Source organism: Ovis aries, chromosome 24, assembly GCF_016772045.2.
Source record: "Ovis aries strain OAR_USU_Benz2616 breed Rambouillet chromosome 24, ARS-UI_Ramb_v3.0, whole genome shotgun sequence".
NCBI lineage: Eukaryota > Metazoa > Chordata > Mammalia > Artiodactyla > Bovidae > Ovis > Ovis aries.
In genome coordinates this window covers 33,196,659-33,215,744 of record NC_056077.1, presented here as the reverse complement: position 1 = coordinate 33,215,744, position 19,086 = coordinate 33,196,659, and the positions used below count along the sequence as shown (strand labels likewise).

General features: G+C 43.7%; 1 protein-coding gene across 4 annotated transcripts in view; it reads right to left on the bottom strand.

Moving 5' to 3' along the window:
- Nucleotides 1-19,086, bottom strand: part of LOC101112784 (general transcription factor II-I repeat domain-containing protein 2) — a 58,889-nt gene that overhangs the window by 8,484 nt on the left and 31,319 nt on the right. Inside the window, exons 9-16 of one of the 4 annotated variants that reach the window (XM_042240351.2) lie at nucleotides 18,480-18,557; nucleotides 12,259-12,315; nucleotides 10,774-10,836; nucleotides 9,225-9,302; nucleotides 8,846-8,929; nucleotides 7,173-7,356; nucleotides 6,598-6,626; nucleotides 2,309-4,177 (exon numbers count right to left, since the gene is read on the bottom strand). In XM_042240351.2, coding sequence (XP_042096285.1) covers nucleotides 4,113-4,177; nucleotides 6,598-6,626; nucleotides 7,173-7,356; nucleotides 8,846-8,929; nucleotides 9,225-9,302; nucleotides 10,774-10,836; nucleotides 12,259-12,315; nucleotides 18,480-18,557 — 638 coding nt within the window. In that variant the 3' untranslated portion in view covers nucleotides 2,309-4,112. Of the gene's footprint in view, nucleotides 1-2,308; nucleotides 4,178-6,597; nucleotides 6,627-7,172; nucleotides 7,357-8,845; nucleotides 8,930-9,224; nucleotides 9,303-10,773; nucleotides 10,837-12,258; nucleotides 12,316-18,479; nucleotides 18,558-19,086 lie in introns of those variants that run through there. The other 3 variants (XM_004020955.6, XM_060405609.1, XM_042240350.2) reach the window with 3 other exon arrangements.

Below are 19,086 nucleotides of genomic sequence, written 5' to 3'. Positions count from 1 at the left end.
TTTAAGCCAACTTTTTCACTCTCCACTTTCACTTTCATCAAGAGGCTTTTTAGTTCCTCTTCACTTTCTGCCTTATGGGTGGTGTCATCTGCATATCTGTTACTGATATTTCTCCTGGCAATCTTGATTCCAGCTTGTGCTTCATCCATTCCAGCATTTCTCATGATATACTCTGCATAGAAGTTAAATAAGCAGGGTGACAATATACTGCCTTGAGGTACTCCTTTCCCGATTTGGAACCAGTCTGTTGTTCCATATCCAGTTCTAACTGTTGCTTCTTGACTTTCATGTAGATTTCTCAGGATGCAGGTCAGGTAGTCTGATATTCCCATCTCTTAAAGAATTTTCCACAGTTTGTTGTGATCCACACAGTCAAAGGCTTTGAAATAGTCAATAAAGCAGAAGTGGATGTTTCTCTGGAACTCTCTTACTTTTTTGACGATCCAACGGATGTTGGCAATTTGATCTCTGGTTCCTCTGTCTTTTCTAAATCCAGCTTAAGCATCTGGAAGTTCACAGTTCATGTACTATTGAAGCCTGGCTTGGAGAATTTTGAGCATCACTTTGCTAGCGTGTGAGATGAGTGCAACTGTGTGGTAGTTTGAGCATTCTTTGTATTGCCTTTCTTTGGGATTGGAATGAAAACTGACCTTTTCCAGTCCTGTGGCCACTGTGGAGTTTTCCAAATTTGCTGGCATACTGAGTGCAGCACTTTCACAGCATCATCTTTTAGGATTTGAAACAGCTCAACTGGAATCCTATCACCTCCACTAGCTTTGTTTGTAGTGATGCTTCCTAAGGCCCACTTGACTTCACATTCCAGGATGTCTGGCTCTAGGTGAGTAATCACACCATCGTGATTATCTGGGTTGTGAAGATCTTTTTTGTATAGTTCCTCTGTGTATTCTTGCTACCTCTTCTTAATATCTTCTGCTTCTGTTAGGTCCATATCATTTCTGTTCTTTATTGTGCTCAGCTTTGCATGAAATATTCCCTTGGTATCTCTAATTTTCTTGAAGAGATCTCTAGTCTTTCCCATTCCATTGTTTTGCTCCATTTCTTTGCATTGATCTGTATCTATATGTTTTTTTTTGAGTTAATGAATTTTTGTTGCTTATTATGATTTGTTAAAAACTGAAGTTAATTGTAGTTAATTTACAATGTTGTATTAGTTTCAGGCGCATCTATATGACAGCCCTCCAAGGGAAAAGTGCTACAAAGGAAAAGTAATTTGGTCAACTGAAAAAACTGGAGTATGATTGCTAAACGAGATAAAAATATTGCATCAGTGTTCAACTTACTGGAATTGGTAACTAAATCATGGTTATGGCCAAGAATATCCTTCTTCTTAAAAATACTCCCCAAAGTATTTAGAGATAAACAAGGTGTAACTTCCCCCTCAAACAGTTCAGGAAAGAACTATGTACATATGTTTATACACATATACAGATAATGATAAACAAGACACCTATACACACAGGAAATGTACACACAGACGCACACACACACATACAGACGAGAGGGAGAGAGAGAGGGATGGGAGGAAGAGAACAAACAAATGATAAAACAGTGTGCAAATCTGGCAAAAGGGCATTAACGTTCTTCATGCACTTTTCATTTCTTTAACTTTTCTATGCATATTTGAAATTATTTCAAATAAAGGTTTAAAAAAAGCCGCCAAACTTCAACTTTGTCTTTGAAAGCCTATGTTATTTATTTTTGGATTTTCTATTGTATTTTGCTTTTCATCATCATCATCTGCTTTTATTTTGTTTTTACTAATGTTTATTGAAGTATAGTTGCTTTGGGGTTCACAGGTGGCTCAGTGGTAAAGAATCCGCCTCCCGAGGCAGGAGATGTGGGTTCGATCCCTGAGCTGGGAAGATCCCCAGGAGAAGGAAATTGTAACTCATTCCAGTATTCTTGTCTGGGAAATCTCATGGATGGAGGAGCCTGGTGGGCTATAGACCGTGGGGTCGTGAAAGAGTCAGAGAGGACCCAGCGACTAGACAACAACAATAGTTGCTTTACAATGGGAGTTTCTGTTTTAAGTCCCACCTTTCCGGTTTCCTGGGAAGGCAGAGACACCACAGAATGTGAACATGTCTCTGATTCTCCTTCAATTTGGAAACATATGAAATCACATGGAATACCATGCAAACGACGGGGAGGTAGATGTGTGTGTCTGTATGACCCCATCTCTCTCTCCGATTTAAACTTCAGCACGCAGTCCCAGTGCCCACAGGGATCAAGCCAGCATGTGAGTGAGTGAAGCAGGCCAGGCGTAAGAAGAGTCAACTACTAGAAATACGATAGAACCTTATTGATTGTTTTTTACTGGGCTATGGGGAGCACAAAGTGTCATACAAACAGGTATGCTAACTGCAAATGGGATTTCCGAGTCAAACTGGAAAAAAAAAAAAAACAACCCAGAAATATTTAATAACATGTTTTCATCTCAAAACCCCTCAGACCTAGAGGATTCCAGGCTTCCAGCCCCCGGGACCGTGCGGGAATGTGGTTTTGTCACGTCGAGATGTGGAGTACGGAATCCCACTGGGAGTCTTTCAGCTGGGAGCAGTACTCAGTTTTACTCAGTTTCATAATGGAAAAGAGCTGTTCACATATGTAGGTGCTCCCAAACATGGAGAGGATCTTGGCACAGTGGGTCTTGTACTTGGGGTAACTGCCCCAGAGGTATTTATAGAATTCCGGTATTCCAACCTTGTCGTATTTGGTTTTCAGGACCGTGTTGCACTGCAGATCAATCACCTCCATCTGCAGGGCTTCCTGGACACTCTCGATCTTCGTGGAGAAAGGGGAGCTGAACAGGGTCAGTTCACTTTCGTAGAGTTTGAAATCGGACAGCCTTTTCTGGAACTCCGTCTTCAGCTCCACGATTTTGGGAATGTAGTTCAGGCCGTCGCTTTCATTCCTGGAGACTGATTTCAGGGTGGGAAAGTGGGCCAGGTTATTCCTGGCCAGATGAGTCTCCCAGAGGCACAGTTTGGCCAGGAAGGCCCGAATCAAGTCATACATCTGCGTCACGATTTGGGAATGCCCTTGCAGGGAGATGTTCAACGTGTTCAAGTGCGTGGTCACGTCCACCAAGAAGGCCAAGTCTTTGATCCAGTCTTGAGAGCTCAGCTGAGGCAGGGGCTTGCCTCTGGAGGACATGAAGCAGTCAATCTCTTCCAAGGATTCAAAGAACCTCTTCAGCACCAGCCCACGGCTGAGCCACTTAATCTCCGTGTAGTACAGAAGGCTGCCGTATTGGCAGTCCAGCTCATAGAGCAAAGTCGTGAACTCGCTGTGGTTCAGCCCGCGGGAGCAGATCCAGTTCACGGCGTTAACTACCACACTCATGACGTGGTCCATCTTTAACTTCTGAGCGCAGAGCGATTCCGGGTGGATGATGCAACACATGGACTTCAGATCGGAGCCCTTGCAAACCATCGCCACCTTGGACTTGAGTTTCGGGACCAGCCCATCATTGGCGTCTACCATGGCAGGGGTGCCGGTGGAGGCCACGCTGACTAGTTTCGACCAGTCGATATTAAACTTTTTCAGACTTTTCTCAACACGCAAAAAGATCTCGTTTCCAGACTTCGTACCCGTCATGGGCACCGTATCTAAAAGTTCTTCTGACACATCAAAATTCTCATCGACTCCCCGGATGAAGATGGCCAACTGGGTGGTGTTGTTTATATCTGTGATCTCGTCGATGGCAATGGAATAAGCCACAAAAGACCTGATTTTTTCACGTAGCTTCTCCCACAGGTTCCCAGCCATGTCTTCCGCGGGCTGGACAGCAGCGTTTTCCCTTGGACTCACCTTGGCAAACACTTGTTTTTGCTCGGGACACACGGTGTCTGAGGACCCTAAGAGATACTTTCTGAGTCCTTCCTTTAGCTCCTGGAGCTTCTCATCACGCATCTTCTCGGTGTACTGGTCATAGTGCTTGCTGTGGTTGGTTTGATAATGGCGTCTCAGGTTGTATTCTTTGGATACCGACATGCTCTGTTTGCATATTAAACAGGTAGGGATATTCTGCACTTCCATGAAGAAATAAGCTCTCTCCCACTTTTCTTGAAATACACGGCCCTCTTGATCTATCTTCCTTTTTCCCACTTTTGATAGAGACATGGAGACAAGAAAGAGTTCACTTTTCTCTTGACTGTTAGGAAAACATCAGCAAAAACATGATGACAAATGCAGGGGATAAGGTAGCGGGGGGCGTGGGTTAACTGGAGAGTAACCCAGCTATGCAGAGGTGGGGGGTGGGGCGGGGACACTCAGGGCCAGCAGACTATTGCCAAGGGAGCATGGCCCCATGCTGGCTGGATCTTCAGATTTCTAAAGAAAACCTGGAAATGAATTTTTATGAAAAAGCCCCTGGTTTTTCCGTATTGGCCACTAATTCCCTTTTTTACAAGGTTGATGAGTCAAATGAAAGATGTCTTTGGTGAGGGTCGGTAAGTGGCTATGTTTGTTCCACCTGGTTTAAATGAGAATGATTTGAGATTGTATCTGCATTTTAACATATTGGGCTTCCCTGATGATTCAGCATGTAAAGAATCTGCTTGCAATGCAGGAGACACAGAAGACTCAAGTTCGATCCCTGGGTCAGGAAGATCCCCTGGAGGAGGAAATGGCAGCCTACTCCAGCATTCTTGCCTGAAAAATCCCACAGAGGAGCCTGGCGGGCTACAGTCCAAAGAGTTGGACATATTTTTTTTTCAATGGCTTTTCAAGAGAATTTGGAAATAACAGAGAAGGGGATGAGTACAGAAGGCATGTAATTTACCTACTATGAGTCCCAAAAGACACTGGTGACAGCCACAGACCCTCACAGAACTTACGTGGTTTCAGTGTAAAGAAATGGGCCACAATGTACGTGAGCTTTACTTCAAGAGAACACGGGTATGAAACTTCACTTTAAGGAAATGCAGACAGAGACGGTCAATTCAGTAGTTGCCTGGGGCTGGCGGTGGGGATGGGAAATGACTAGAAATGGGCAGGAGGAATCTTTGGGGGATGATGGAAATGTTCTAAGATTAGATTATGGTGACAGTTGCGAAACTCTGTAACTTTACTGAGAAAGATCACTGGACTGTGTACGGTTTGCATAAGTCAATGTTATGGTATGTAAATTATGCCACAATAAACCTCTTAAAAAGGTACAAAGCTATTTAGCAACCAGATGAATTTAGGAAGAATAACTGTGCATTTCAAGAGAAGAGTTTTGCTTCCAAAAATTAAAAAAAAAATTTTTTTTTTTGAGATGGACCATTTTTAAAGTCTTTATTGAATTTGTTACAAGATTGCTTCTGTTTTAGGTTCTGACTTTTTTGGCCCTGAGGCATGTGGGATATCTTAGCTCCCTGACCAGGATCAAACCTGCACCCCCAGCACTGGAGGTGAAGTTTTAACCACTGGATTTCCAAGGAAGTTCAGAGCTTCCAAAATTTAAGTGAGGAGGTTCTCTAGTGATTCAAACTTTTGGAACCATCTCTACATTTTCTGCCTTTTTTTTTTCTTTCTAGAGATACCTAATTTTTTAAAATTTACACTGAAATATAGTTGACTTACAGTGTTGATGTGTTAGCTTCAGGTATTATATACATATGTTCTTTTTTAGACTCTTTTCCATTTTAGGTTAATGCAAGATGGGTATAGTTCCCTGTGCTATACAGCGGGTCTTTGACAGTCACATTGTCCACTTTAATATCCAAGAGGATTCTGACTTGCTTGCAAGGATTCTAGGGGAGACATGAAAAATATTTGGACTTCCCCAGTGGTCTAGTGGTTAAGATGAGCTTCTACTGCATGAGGCGTGGGTTCGATCCCTGACTGGGGAACTAAGATCCCACATACCAAGTGGTGTGGCCAAAAAAAAAAAGTTTTAAATTAAAATGAAATTTAACAAGCAGAAAGGCTGGAACCTTGCTCCATCAGAATAGAAGTCAGCCTCGGCACTGACTGGAGCAGGTTCTGGGAGCCCTGCTGTGCCAGGCAGGAGCTGTGTTGGTTCTAACCATGGGGATGTCAGTGGTTAGAGATCCTGGAGGTGGGGCTGGGGTGGCCAGGCAGGTACTATTTACCAACTAAGGTGGAGCAGCAGGAGTTCAGTATTATGAGCACCTTCCGCCACCATAAAGGACTCTTGAATAAAAGTGTGGTGTGCCATCACACAGAGCAAGCTCCGCCAAACTAATATGAGAAAAAAAATGGCCTGGCTAAGAAAACACAAGCAACAGAATTAACGTGCTTTATAAGAAGCAGGAAAAATGAACATAGAGAGTGACGTGTTTTGGGACTTGTCGCTGGTGGTCCAGTGGCTAGGATTCCAAGCTCCCAATGCAGAGGGCCCCGAGTTCGATCCCTGGTCGGGGAACTAGGTCCCACATGCTGTAACTAAAGATCCTGCATGCCACAACTAAGAACCAGAGCAGCTAAATAAATAAGGAAAAAGTGGCATGCTTTGCTCTGAGACTCAAGGCTCAGGAAGGAAGGACCCCATGGTGAGTGCCCCTGAAGACAGCTCACACCTCATATCGAGGGCTGGAACCATCTTCTCACCCCCAGAATACTCACCATTGCTGAGCTCGAGACCTGGAAGTGGTCTGAAGAGAAAAAGAGACATTGGTGAGTGCAACAAAGGGCACTTTTCCTGTCTTGTCCATTTAGTTCTATTTGACAAACTTTTGTGATGTCAGCTATTGGCTAAAGTAAGACTGGTTTCCCAACGATTACCAAGAAATGGGAGCTAATACACACAGTTCCCAGAGCGGAAGCCGATGAACTGGGACTTCCCCGGTGGTCCAGTGGTTAAGACTTTGAGCTCCCAATGCAGGGGGCCAGGGATTGATTCCTGGTCAGGGAACTAGAGCCCACATGCTGAAACCTGAAGTTCCCGCCTGCTGCAGTGAAGGTCCCACATGCCACAACTAAGACCCAGAGCAGTCAAACAGATAAATTCAATATTTCTTTAAAAGAACACCGTGAGCTGAGTATGAGGGGCAGTATCACATAGCACTTGACTGACTTGACCGCTGGGACCCACCGCCCCCTTTCTGGGGTGAGAATCCCAGTGCCCCCCGACTTGTCCACCTCGAGGAAGTTAGGATCTGCAGCTCATTCTCCTGACCCGGCAGGGAACCCTCCTGTACCTGATGACTGTGAATTTGATAAAGTCTGCGGCATCCAGGATCCTTCTCATGGAGCTGATTTCTAGGTAGCCGGGGGCTTTGAAGACCACCCCCGGGGGCATGCCGTCGATCACCACGCAGCCAGGGTTGAAGGTGATCTTCCGGTAGGGAACTTTCACAGGGAAATCCACGCCAACGGCTTCACCTGCGGTGAAATGAGCGTAAAGCCAGTTCAATTTGTTACTTGCTTCTCCCAAACTGAGCTTTACCTTTAAGGTCAAGCTTTCAAAATTATTCACATCATAACAATGGTGATCAGCCATTATTTTATTCTCCAGGTGTGCTAGGATGCAAGAGTGATTTTAGTGATTTTTGAAATTGGGAATGGGTAGGATAGCAGACTCGGTTTCACTATGCATGAAATAGGGATTATCTACCTACAAAGGTTTTCTGAGAATTAGGTGATTCCTCACATGTCAAACGCTAAAAACAATACTCAGCCATGGGAAGAAGTCGGTAAGTCAAAGATAGCTATGGTAGTTATTTTCCAAATTGAGATAAAATTGACATATAACATTATATTAGTTTTGGGTATACAACATAATGATTTGATAAAGATAGCTTTTAAAAACAATTTTTTATTGACGTATAATCAATTTATAATGTGTTAATTTCTGTTGTACAGCAAAGTGATTCAGTTTTATATATGTGTATATATATATAACACACACACATTTTCTTTTTAAAATATTCTTTTCCACTATGGTTTATCATAGGATATTGACTTTATTTTTCTGTGCTATACAGTATGACCTTGCTGTTTATCCATTCTATTTATAAACGCTTACATCTGCTAACCCCAACTTCCCGCTCCATCCCTCCCTCAGCCTCCTCCTCCTTGGCAACCACCAGTGCGTTCTCCATGTCCATGATTCTGTTTCCCAGATAGGTTCATTTGTGTCCTATTTTAGATTCCACAGAGAGTGATGTCATATAGTATTAGTCTTTCTCTTTATGACTTACTTCACTTAGCATGACAATCTCTAGTTGCAGCCATGTTGCTGCAAATGGCACTGTTTCATTCTTTTCTTGTGGCTGAGCAGCATTCCATCAGACACAGGTACTAGGTCTTCCTTATCCGTTCATCTGTCGATGGACATTTAGACTGTTTCCATGTCTTGGCTACTGTGAGTACTGCTGCTACGAACATAGGGGTGCACGTATCTTTCTGAATTATAGTTTTGTCTGGATATATGCCAGGGAATGGAAATGCTGGATCATATGGTGGTTCTGTTTTTAGTTTTCGAAGGAATCCCTATATTATCCTCCACAGTAGCTGCACCAACTCATTCCCACCAACAGTGCAGAAGGGTTCTCTTTTCTCCACAGCCTCCCCAGCATTTATTATTTGCAGATTTCTTTAATGATGGCCATTCTGACTGGTGTGAGGTGGTACCTCATTGTGATTTTGAGTTGCATATCTCTAATAATTAATAATGTTGAGCATCTCTTCATGTGCCTATTGGCCAAAAGCTAGCTATCATTATTATTATGTTATTAGTGTTTCCGTGTAAAAACACACACTAATTTTGATCACAGCTCCTTAAGAGAAAGATCAGTTTCTTAATCAGTTAGAAAGAAATATTTCAAATATATATTCAAAACTCTGAATATGCAACAATATAAAAACATACCAAATTTTCGGCTAAAAAGGTCATTGACTTGCTCTCTTAGTTGTTTTATTTTTTCAAGGCTTGACAATCTTTCCTTCTCATTATCTAAAAAAAATTTAAAAAAAGTTAATGTATTTGGCCCCAACCCCATAAGGCCATTGGAGAAAACCCCCATTAGCTCATGAGAAAGTACTTTACCTGGCTTATCAACTTACGTTTAGCAAAAAGTAAGCATTTTGTAAATTTGTAAATTTAAGGCATTAGAGATGTCTTTCCTTAGTTGACAGGTTGAACTTAGTAAAGAAATAGCCCCAAGAGATTAACCCATGTCACAAAATGGTTAAAATATAACAAAATGAAAAGCAGTCTAAATACGACAAAATCAGAGAGAATTCTATACCTGGGACTGTCACCTGAACAATGTTAAGGTCTTCAACACCTGCTGCAGAATTTGTAATATTGGGTGAACTGCTGTTTCCTTAAACAGAAATTGAAATTTAGAAGTTATAGAAAATTAGACTACTTCTGCTCTAAAACGATCAAACTGCCATTCTGATCAGAAAGGCCCAAGGAGGGAATTCCCGGTGACCTAGCGAATGTGACTCAGGCTTTCCCTGCCAAGGGCCCAGGTTCAATGCCGGATGGGGAACTAAGATTCTGCAAGCAGCACAGTGTGGCCAAAAAAAGAAGGAAAGAAAGAAAGAAAGAAAGAAAAGAAAGCCAGACTAAATTTTTAAAACTCCAGAGAATATTTAGCTGTGGAATCACAAGCTGGCTTGGCATTAATTGACGTTTGAGTCCATGTCAAAGGGGAAAGGACACCATGGCTTTTACTTAGTTTGTAGCCCCTGATACTTCACAGTCAGTGTAAATTGATTTCAAAAGAAGAATGATTAAAAATATATTTCCTGGGACTTCCCTAGTGGTCCAGTGGTTAAGACCCCAAGCCCGCAATGCAGGGGGCACAGGTTCATGCCCTGGTTGAGGAATTAAGATCCTGCATGTCACTTGGCCAAAGGAAAAGAAAAAAAAAAAATCCTTTATTGTTATTCTCATTTTAAGGAGGGGTGAGGAGAGGAAGACATATGAGTGCGTACAAGAGAGCACTTGAGAAGCAGACGGCCCATGAGAAATGATGTAACAAGACAGTCAAGGAAAAGCTCAGATGGGGCTAAATAGTAAAAGCGCAGCTGATATTATCACAGTCTGGTCTAATGACAGACACTACGCTCCCTTAAGTTCTATGTGAGAAATGAAATGAGCCTATCTAGTCCTTTCTGCGGAGAAGGCGCTGGCACCCCACTCCAGTACTCTTGCCTGGAAAATCCCATGGACGGAGGAGCCTGGTGGGCTGCAGTCCATGGAGTCGCTAACAGTCAGACACGACTGAGAGACTTCACTTTCCCTTTTCACTTTCATGCACTGGAGAAGGAAATGGCAACCCACTCCAGTGTTCTTGCCTGGAGAATCCCATGGACGGAGGAGCCTGGTGGGCTGCAGTCCATGGGGTCGCTAACAGTCAGACACGACTGAGCGACTTCACTTTCCCTTTTCACTTTCATGCACTGGAGAGGGAAATGGCAACCCACTCCAGTGTTCTTGTCTGGAGAATCCCGGGGACGGGGGAGCCTGGTGGGCTTCTGTCTATGGGGTCGCACAGAGTTGGACACGACTGAAGTGACTTAGCAGCAGCAGCAGCAGTCCTTTCTGAGGGCCGCAGAGCTCAGTCCCTGTGTTCTGAACAATCAACTATTTGGATATCTGAGATTTTACACTGGAGAGCAAGACCTCAGAAGGACAAAAGGAGCCACACCACACTGCTCCTCCCTCCCCTGGTCATACACACATACACACACATCTATTTCACTCTTTTCCCTGGGGCAGTCGTTTGAGGAAAAAGGAAAACTACACTTAGCAGTGTGAATTCGGCAAGGCTTTTGGCAACCAACCTTCAATTTTCACCTCAGCTCCAGGGTCCTCACTCGTTTCTGAAGGGACAAGTTGAGTAGAATCTTGAAAAAAAAATTTCTAAAATGACATTCGTTGTTACATATTCTCATGTTCCAATATTTTACTGCTCTTCTGCCCCCAAAGTTGCTTATCCTGGCATTTTAAATGCATTTCATATTTAATAAACAGAGGTATAAACACAAAGGTAATTTTAATTTTAAAAGGGATAACAGAGTAATAAAAGATTACCTTTACTTACAAGGGATAAGGGGAGATAAGAAACTTTCCGGGAGCAAATGATACGAAGTTACCCACAGTAAGGGACACAGAATATTCTTCTCTTTGAGCTAATGGAATTCATGTGGCAACAGTGTTTTCTGGTTGTTGTTGGGAATTACTGAGATTTTTCAAAAGCTATCCCCTCCTCTCTTATCCTGCCAGCAGCCCCCCGGTGATTCAAGGTCTATCATTACTTGGACTCATAGTTGAGTTTTCTGCTGGGATAAGAATTATGACATGTACATCAAGTTGGCACCACCAGACTCAATGGAAACGAGTCTGTGCCAGCTCCAGGAGATGGCGAAGGACAGGGAAGCCCGGCGTGCTGCGGTTCACGGGGTTGCAAAGAGTTGGACACAACTGAGTGACCGAACAACAACATACAAGTTCTACATACAGACAAGAGCCTGGCTAGATTATCTCACCCAATGGGCTCATTTTAGAAAGATCTGTCACTTGTTACGTTAATTGATTGTTAGCAAGAGAAGAAAGACTAGAACTCAAGACCGTTTTGATTTTGAACTATCGTCGTATAAGATAGGGGAAAATGGATGAAGGTGCACTGGGCTGCGTGCACTGTTTTTGCAGCTTCTTGTCAATCTGTTCTGTTCAGTTGCTAAGCTGTGTCTGACTCTTGGCAACCCCATGGACTGTAGCCCGCCAGGCTCCTCTGTCCATGGGATTTCCTGGGCAAGAATACTGGAGTGGGTTGCCATTTCCTTCTCCAGGGGATCTTCCCGACCCAGGGATCGAACTATAACTACTTTAAAATAAAAAGGTTTCAGGGAGTTTTCTGGTGGCCTAGTGGTTAGGATTCTGGGCTTTCACTACCATGGCGTGGGTTTTAATCCCTGGCTAGGGAATTGAAATCTGGTAGGCCGTGTGGTTCGGTCAATAAAGAAAGAATGAAAGGTCTGGCATAAAATAGAAAGCTTTTAAAAATCAAACAAGGGGCTCCCCTGGCAGTCCAGTGGTTAAGACTTCACCTTCCAGTGCAGGGGGTTCGGGTTTGATCTCTGGTCGGGGAGCTGAGATCCCACAATGCCTCGGGGCCAAAAACCCAAAACATGAAACAGAAGCAAGTATTGTAACGAATTCAATAAAGACTTTAAAATATGGTTCATATCCAAAAGGTCTTTTAAGAAAGTTTATTCTCTGCAAAATACTGTAAACTGAAAAGAGAGAGAATGCCTCAATGTTCTAACCTTCCATTGGTAATTCCATTTCTATTACTTCAGTGCCTGCAGAAGAATGATGGCTCTCTGAAAGGAAAGCAAACAATATATTAAATAGGCAGAAACACATATTTTTTAAAAAGACATCATTTGAAACTAAGGCAAAGAATTCAAGACCCACATAGGAATACCCACGAAATATTTATAGCCTCCTTGAAATCGAATTCATATAAATGATCCTTTCTTTATGTTTTTTTCCCCTTAACCTACCTTTGCTTTGGAAAAACTTAAAACATAGAAAAGCAGAGAGAAGGCGAAATGAGGCCATTTGTCCATCCTCCAGCATCAAGTCATCGACTCAGGTCATTCTTTCTGTGCCCCCACCCCCACCCCCCGCACCGGTTGTTGTTCAGTCACTCAGTTGTGTCAGATTCTTTGCAACCCATGGACTGCAGCACACCAGGCTTCCCTGCCTTTCACTGTCTCCCTGAGTTTGCTCAAACTCATGTCCATTGAGTTGGTGATGCCATCCAACCATGTGGTCCTGTGTCATCCCCTTCTCCTGCCATCAGTCTTTTCCAGCATCAGGGTCTTTTCCAATGTGTCAGCTCTTTGCATCAGGTGGCCAAAGTACTGGAGCTTCAGCATCAGTCCTTCCATGAATATTCAGGGTTGGTTGCCTTTAGGATGGACTGGTTTGATCTCCTTGCAGTCCAAGGGACCCTCAAGAGTCTTCTCCAACACCACAGTTTGAGCATCAATTGTTTGAAGCTCAGCCTTCTTTAGGATCCAACTCTCACGACCACTGGAAGAACCATACCTTTGAGTATACGAACTCTGTCAGCGAAGAAAAGTAACTACCCCCATTGGTAGTTTAGGGTAAATCTCGGAATTCAGTGTGCAAATGCCTACACTGGAGGAAGTCCATCTCTCTTCTGTTAGCGTCACCATATCGTGATGACCCACACAATGAACAATTATTCTTGATCTTCCCAACCCAGGGATCGAACCCGGGTCTCCCACATTGTGGGCAGATGCTTTACCATCTGAGCCACCAGGGAAGATAATTCTTTATCACCATCTCATATCTACTCATTGTTCAAGTTTCCTCAATTCTCATGCATGTCTTTATACTGGAAGTAGTTTTAAATGCCATGGATGGAGGAGCTTGGTGGGCTATAGTCCACCGGTCGCAAAGAGTCGGACACGACTGAGCGACTTCACTTTCACTTTCAGTTTTAAACTTACAGGAAAGTTGTAAAAATAAAATAGTACAAAAAAGATCCATCTACCCTTTACTCAGATAGCAAAATGCTAATAATTTACCCTGTTTGTGATCTTTGTCTTTCCCGACCTCTGGCTCCAGATGGAGACACACATCTGGATTTCTTTTTTGATCTTGCCTAACTGCTCTGCTTAGGACCTCCAAGACAATGTTGAAAAGAAGTGGCAAGAACAGACATATTTTTTTAAAAAATTAATCATTGTTTTTCAGTGTGCTGGGTCTTTATTGCTGCGTGCAGGCTTTCTCTCGCTGCACAGACGGGGGCTACTCTTCCTTGCGGTGTGCGGGCTTTTCACTGCGGTGGTTTCTCTCTTGGAACACAGGGTCTAGGTGCAGGGGCTTCAGTAACTGTGGTGCTCGAGCTTAGCTGCCCTGCAGCACGTGGGACCTTTCTGAATCAGAGGTTGAACCCACGTCCCCTGCACTGGCAGACATATTCTTAACCAGTGGACCACCAAAGTCCCAGACATACTTGTCTTGTTCCTGGTCTTAGGGGGAAAGTCTTCAATCTTTAAGTATGACATGGTCTATATAAGTTTTTAAATAGATGCTCTTAATTATGATGAAAAAGTTCCCTTCGGTTCCTAGTTTCTTGAGCGTTTTTTAAAAATCATGAAAGGTATTAGATTTTGTCAAATGCCTTTTTGCTACATCTATGGGGACAATCGTGTGGGTTTTGTCCTTTTTTCATTATGTTGCTATTCTGTTGACTGATTTCCGTACGTTGAGCTAATCTTGCCTTCCTAGAAATCACTATACGGTGATTCTGTGGTCAGGCCGTTCGAGATGGCCGTTCTCTTGCTCTTAGTACATCTCCCCACTCAACCAGACCCTGCTTCACACACAGGGCTACCTCCATCCTCTTAATTGGGGCTAAATTAGTAACTACCTACCTCGCTTGCCCCCTACCCAACTGTTGGTTTCCCCAGTAACCGAAGAGCCAATCAGACGTCAGTTCCTCCCTGTAAATGGGAGCCTCCTCCTCCGAATTAGCAAAGGTTGCTCTCTTCTCATCTGGCGTTGGCTGCACAAGGTGGGTGCTGCTCCAGGACTTTGCTTCAGCTGTGTAAGGTCCCTTGTCCAATAAGCCACTGATGGCTTTGTCGCTGGGCTTTTTCTTTGTTCTCAAGGTTTGCAGGCCTGAGGCTGAGGTACATACCCAGCAGGTATGGATGTATAAACTTAACGACTGTTTTATTGAAGATTTTTGTTTATCTGTTAATAATCGATACTGTTCTGTAGTTTCCTTGCGTTGTTTTGTCTGGCTTTTGTATCAGGGTGATACTGGCCTAGCAGAATGAGTCGAGAAGTATTCCCTCCTCTATTTCCTGTAAGGGTTTTTGAAGTTCTGGTGTACATTCTTGAAACACTTGGTAGAATTCACCAGTGAAATCATCTGATCCTGGGCTTTTGTTTGTAGGAAGCTTTTCAACGACTATTCAAAATTCTTGTTATGTGACTATTCAAAATGTGTGTTTTATCTTTAGTCAGCTTCAGTAGTTTGTCCATTTCATTTAGGTGACTCAATTTGTTGGCGTACAATTGTTTACTATTTGTGATAGGCAGATGCTCCCCCCCCACCGCTGCAAAAAAAAGATATCCAAAACCCATGAATTTTTATGTTACACGGCAAGGGGAAGATAGGATTAGGTGTCCTCACTGATAACCTTCAGAAAAGATTATCCTGCATTATCCAGCTGGGCTCTGTGTAATCAATGTTTGGAGTATTTCAATGTGGAAAAGGAAGGCAGAAGGGTCAGCATTGCAGTGATATATTTCGGGAAAGGCTACATTAACTCCTTGACCTTGGACTTCTTTTTCTTGGGCTCCTTGACCTTGTTCCCCTGTCCTGGAAGCCTTTCCACCCACATCACGCCGGGAAGAGGACAGAATGGTAGTGATGCTCTGACATCCATCCACATCAAGGAAGCCTGGGTGCAGTACAGCTCAGCAAAGCTTGCACAGGGCGTTCTTCATTTCCAGGGAAGAGATGGGGTCCCTGCACACCTAAAAGACCTGTGGGGCTTCCATGGGCTTCGCGTGGGCCAGATACTATATGTACCAGTGTAGACGTTGTGTCGGGGGTCTTCTGAGAGATCTGTGTTGCAGATGGATCATGAGGTCCTGGTGTGTGTGCTGGGGGGTAGCTTCTGAGCACTTGTGGGGCCACGGCTGACTTCACCGGGGGCTCCCTAGGGGCCAATTGCCATTCTGAGCAGGGCACACTGATTGTCTTTTTGGATTTAAAACTATCTCCCTTACTTAAAGGAGACAGAAAGATATCAATACTTCAGCATGTATTTAACCTAAATGGTTATAAAAACATTCAGTGTAATGGAATACCATCCATGATGTCAGGCAATCTGGAACTTTTTTGGTATCAAGAAGGAAGCTGTTCTACAAAGACGTCTTGAATGGTTCTGTCGTTTTCAAGCCAAGCAGGAGAAAGACTATAAAGTCATAGGTTGAATGTAAATATCTCTCTTCAAATAATGTACTTCTTTCTGAAAAGTTAAAATAGAGTGATTGCAGGTGCATCTGATTTATTTATTTCACTGTTGCTTTTTAGAGCAGAATCTGTAAGTATCCTATCCCTGATTGTACACAATTTGATCATTTAAGTTTAAAAATATATTCTTGGGAGTCAAGAATTTGTTTCTAAATGACTGTTGTTTCGGAACAACAGTCATTTAGAAACAAATGCTACACTGATTCTTCACACTAAATTCAGCAAGCACATCTGAGTGTACAGGATGCAGAAAGTCCCGACAGGATGTAGAAAGTCCCGGGTTTGGGACTCCAGGGTGGGAGTAAGATTCTGTGTTTCCCACCACTAGCTGAGGGAGTCCTCGGCAAAAGCATCAATATAGGACTTCCCTGGCGGTCCAGGAGTTAAGACTACACCCTTCCAATGCGGGGGGGCGTGGCTTCAATCCCTGGTCAAGGCACTAAGATGGCACATGATGTTTGGTGTGGCCAAAAAAAAAAAAAGCAAAAATAGAACATGGCAGGTCACACTAAATGCTGGAAGCTCCTGCAGGAGTTGAGGTTCTGACTGTGTCCAGAAAGAAGGCGGATGCTGCTCAGAAGTCTACAGGATAGGAAGGGGAGCCTCAGCGAGGGATCAGCTTATATAAAAGCCCTGTGGGAGGGGGACTCAGGGCATGTACAAGGAACCACAGACAGAGCATGTGTCTGAAGAACAGAGGGAGGGTGATGGTGGGGGAGGCAGATGACACAGGAGGGGACACCAGAAAGAGCAGGAGGGGGACTTTCCTGGCGGTCAAGCGGTTAAGGTTCTGAGCTTCCACTGCCTGGGGCACAGGTTTGATCCCTGCTCTGCTCAGTTGGTAAAGAATCCGCCTGCAATGCAGGAGACCCTAGTTTGATTCCTGGGTCGGGAAGATCTGCTGGAGAAGAGAGAGGCTACCCACTCTAGTATTCTTGGGTTTCCCTTGCGGCTCAGCTAGTAAAGAATCTGCCCACGATGTGTAAGACCTGGGTTCGATCCCTGAGTTAGGAAGATCCCCTGGAGAAGGGAACAGATACCCACTCCAGTATTCTGCCTGGAGAATTCCATGGACTGTGTAGTCCATGGGGTCTGAGCAATTTTCACTTCTCGGGCTTCCCTGGTGGCTCAGGTAGAGTCTGCCTCCAGTGCAGGAGACCCAAGTTCAATCACTGGTTTGGGAAGATCCCCTGGAGAAGGAAAAGGCAATCCACTCCAACACTCTTGCTTGGAAAATCCCATGGATGGAGGAGCCTGGCAGGCTACTGTTCATGGGGTTGCAAAGAGTCGGACACAACTGAGCTACTTCACTCTCTCTCTCTCAGGGAGCTAAGATCCTGTGTGCTTCATGGGGTAGCCAAAAAAGAAGAGGAACAATAGGAGCATGGAAGGGAACTGGGACTTTACAGGTGATGCGGAGCCACAGAGAATGTGAGTGGGGAAAGACGAGAACGGATCCCAGCTTTCAAAGAATACACAATTGGGATGGGGTAGGATGTATGGAATGGGCTGAGAAGAGATCCTCTGCCCCTCTGCCCAGATGTAAGGAGACTGGTCATGGGGCACAGGGCAGGAGTGGGCAGAAGAGGGTGGGTGGGGTTGGCCCACGACAGAGCAATTACAACAGAACTTCCGTTGGTCTGTGGGCCTTTTAGATCTTTTGGAAAAGGTGTTTTTTAGTAACACTTACTGAGCTAAGTAATGCTGCAGGGAAATTCCAAAGTTTACGATTTTGTAGGAAACATTTTCAATCTGATCATGTTTGAGGATGTAATTGCAAATCGTCCTTCACTCTGCAGTGGAGCTGGAAGATGGAGAAAGGACCTGAACACAGTGCAGTTGCCATAGCAACAAGTTGGTGTCCTGTCACCATGATGGCCCCAGCTGACCATCAACCATCATCATCAGCTGGGGGCCGGCAGGATTCTGGTCTCTGTGTGGAGAACAGAGCCACCCAACCCCAGAGACCACCCCACCTGCATCCCCTTGGGAATGTTTGTGCATTTGGTAACAACCGTCTTCTTCCTGTTGAACTTTTGTGCTGGTAGTGAACTCATATGCTGCCTTTCTAGTAAAAAAAGGCACTTGAGTTTCTTAACTCTGTCTCCATCTCTTTTATCTTAATATCTTCTCAGCAACTCAGACTGGACAGAAGTGGCTTAAGAGGGGAATATTTTAGAACACAGAAAACAATATTTAATAGACAAACTCAAGTAAAACACAGCCTGAAATACCTTTACAGTCACATATGCCCAGAATCATAAGGATTCAGGCTACATATTAATACAATCTGTTTTACGACTGTGAAGTTGTTCACCTTAATGGCACTGTGCCAGATTCTACGTAAGTATACATGGATCTTTATGACTCTTTGCTTATTTGTTCAGATGAGCACTAATTAAAAGCTTTCATCACAGATAACTTTTAGAGAAGAAAGTTATTATAAAAGGGTATTACCTTGCATACTATATTCATAGTAATTAGGATCTTCTGATTCTTTCTTGACTGACACAACTTCTGCTTTCAGTGAAATACCTTGGAATTCAATGGAAATTATAAAAGGATGTGTTAAACTCACCAACAGAGATGTGACCAGCTAATATACCTTCCAGGTTGTTTAATGCAGGTTGGATTAACACAGTAACACTGCAGTCAGCGCAAGAACTTGTAGCTCAGGCACTATGAACGAATGGGTTAATCTACATAAAAATATAAAAACACAACCTAAAAGGAATGAAAGACGGAGGGAAAGACGGAGGGAGGAAGGAAAAGGAGAGAAGGAGAAAGAGGTCTAGTTCCCAGTTTGGAGAGACTTTCCCTTTCAAGATGGCTGAATATGTACATGTATTTACATGAAATACTATAAATCTTCTTCTGTAATGGGGCCGGAATTGGCACAGATTATCTTAATTTACTTACTACAGCAGGATGAATGTCAAAACCTGGGGAAACTACATTAGTAAAACCAAAAGGCTTAATCAGAGAAAGGTGTGGGAGATGGCAAAAATTCGCCACGGAAGCCTCCCATGCCAGTATACACGCCTGTTTGCAACCTAATTTTCCC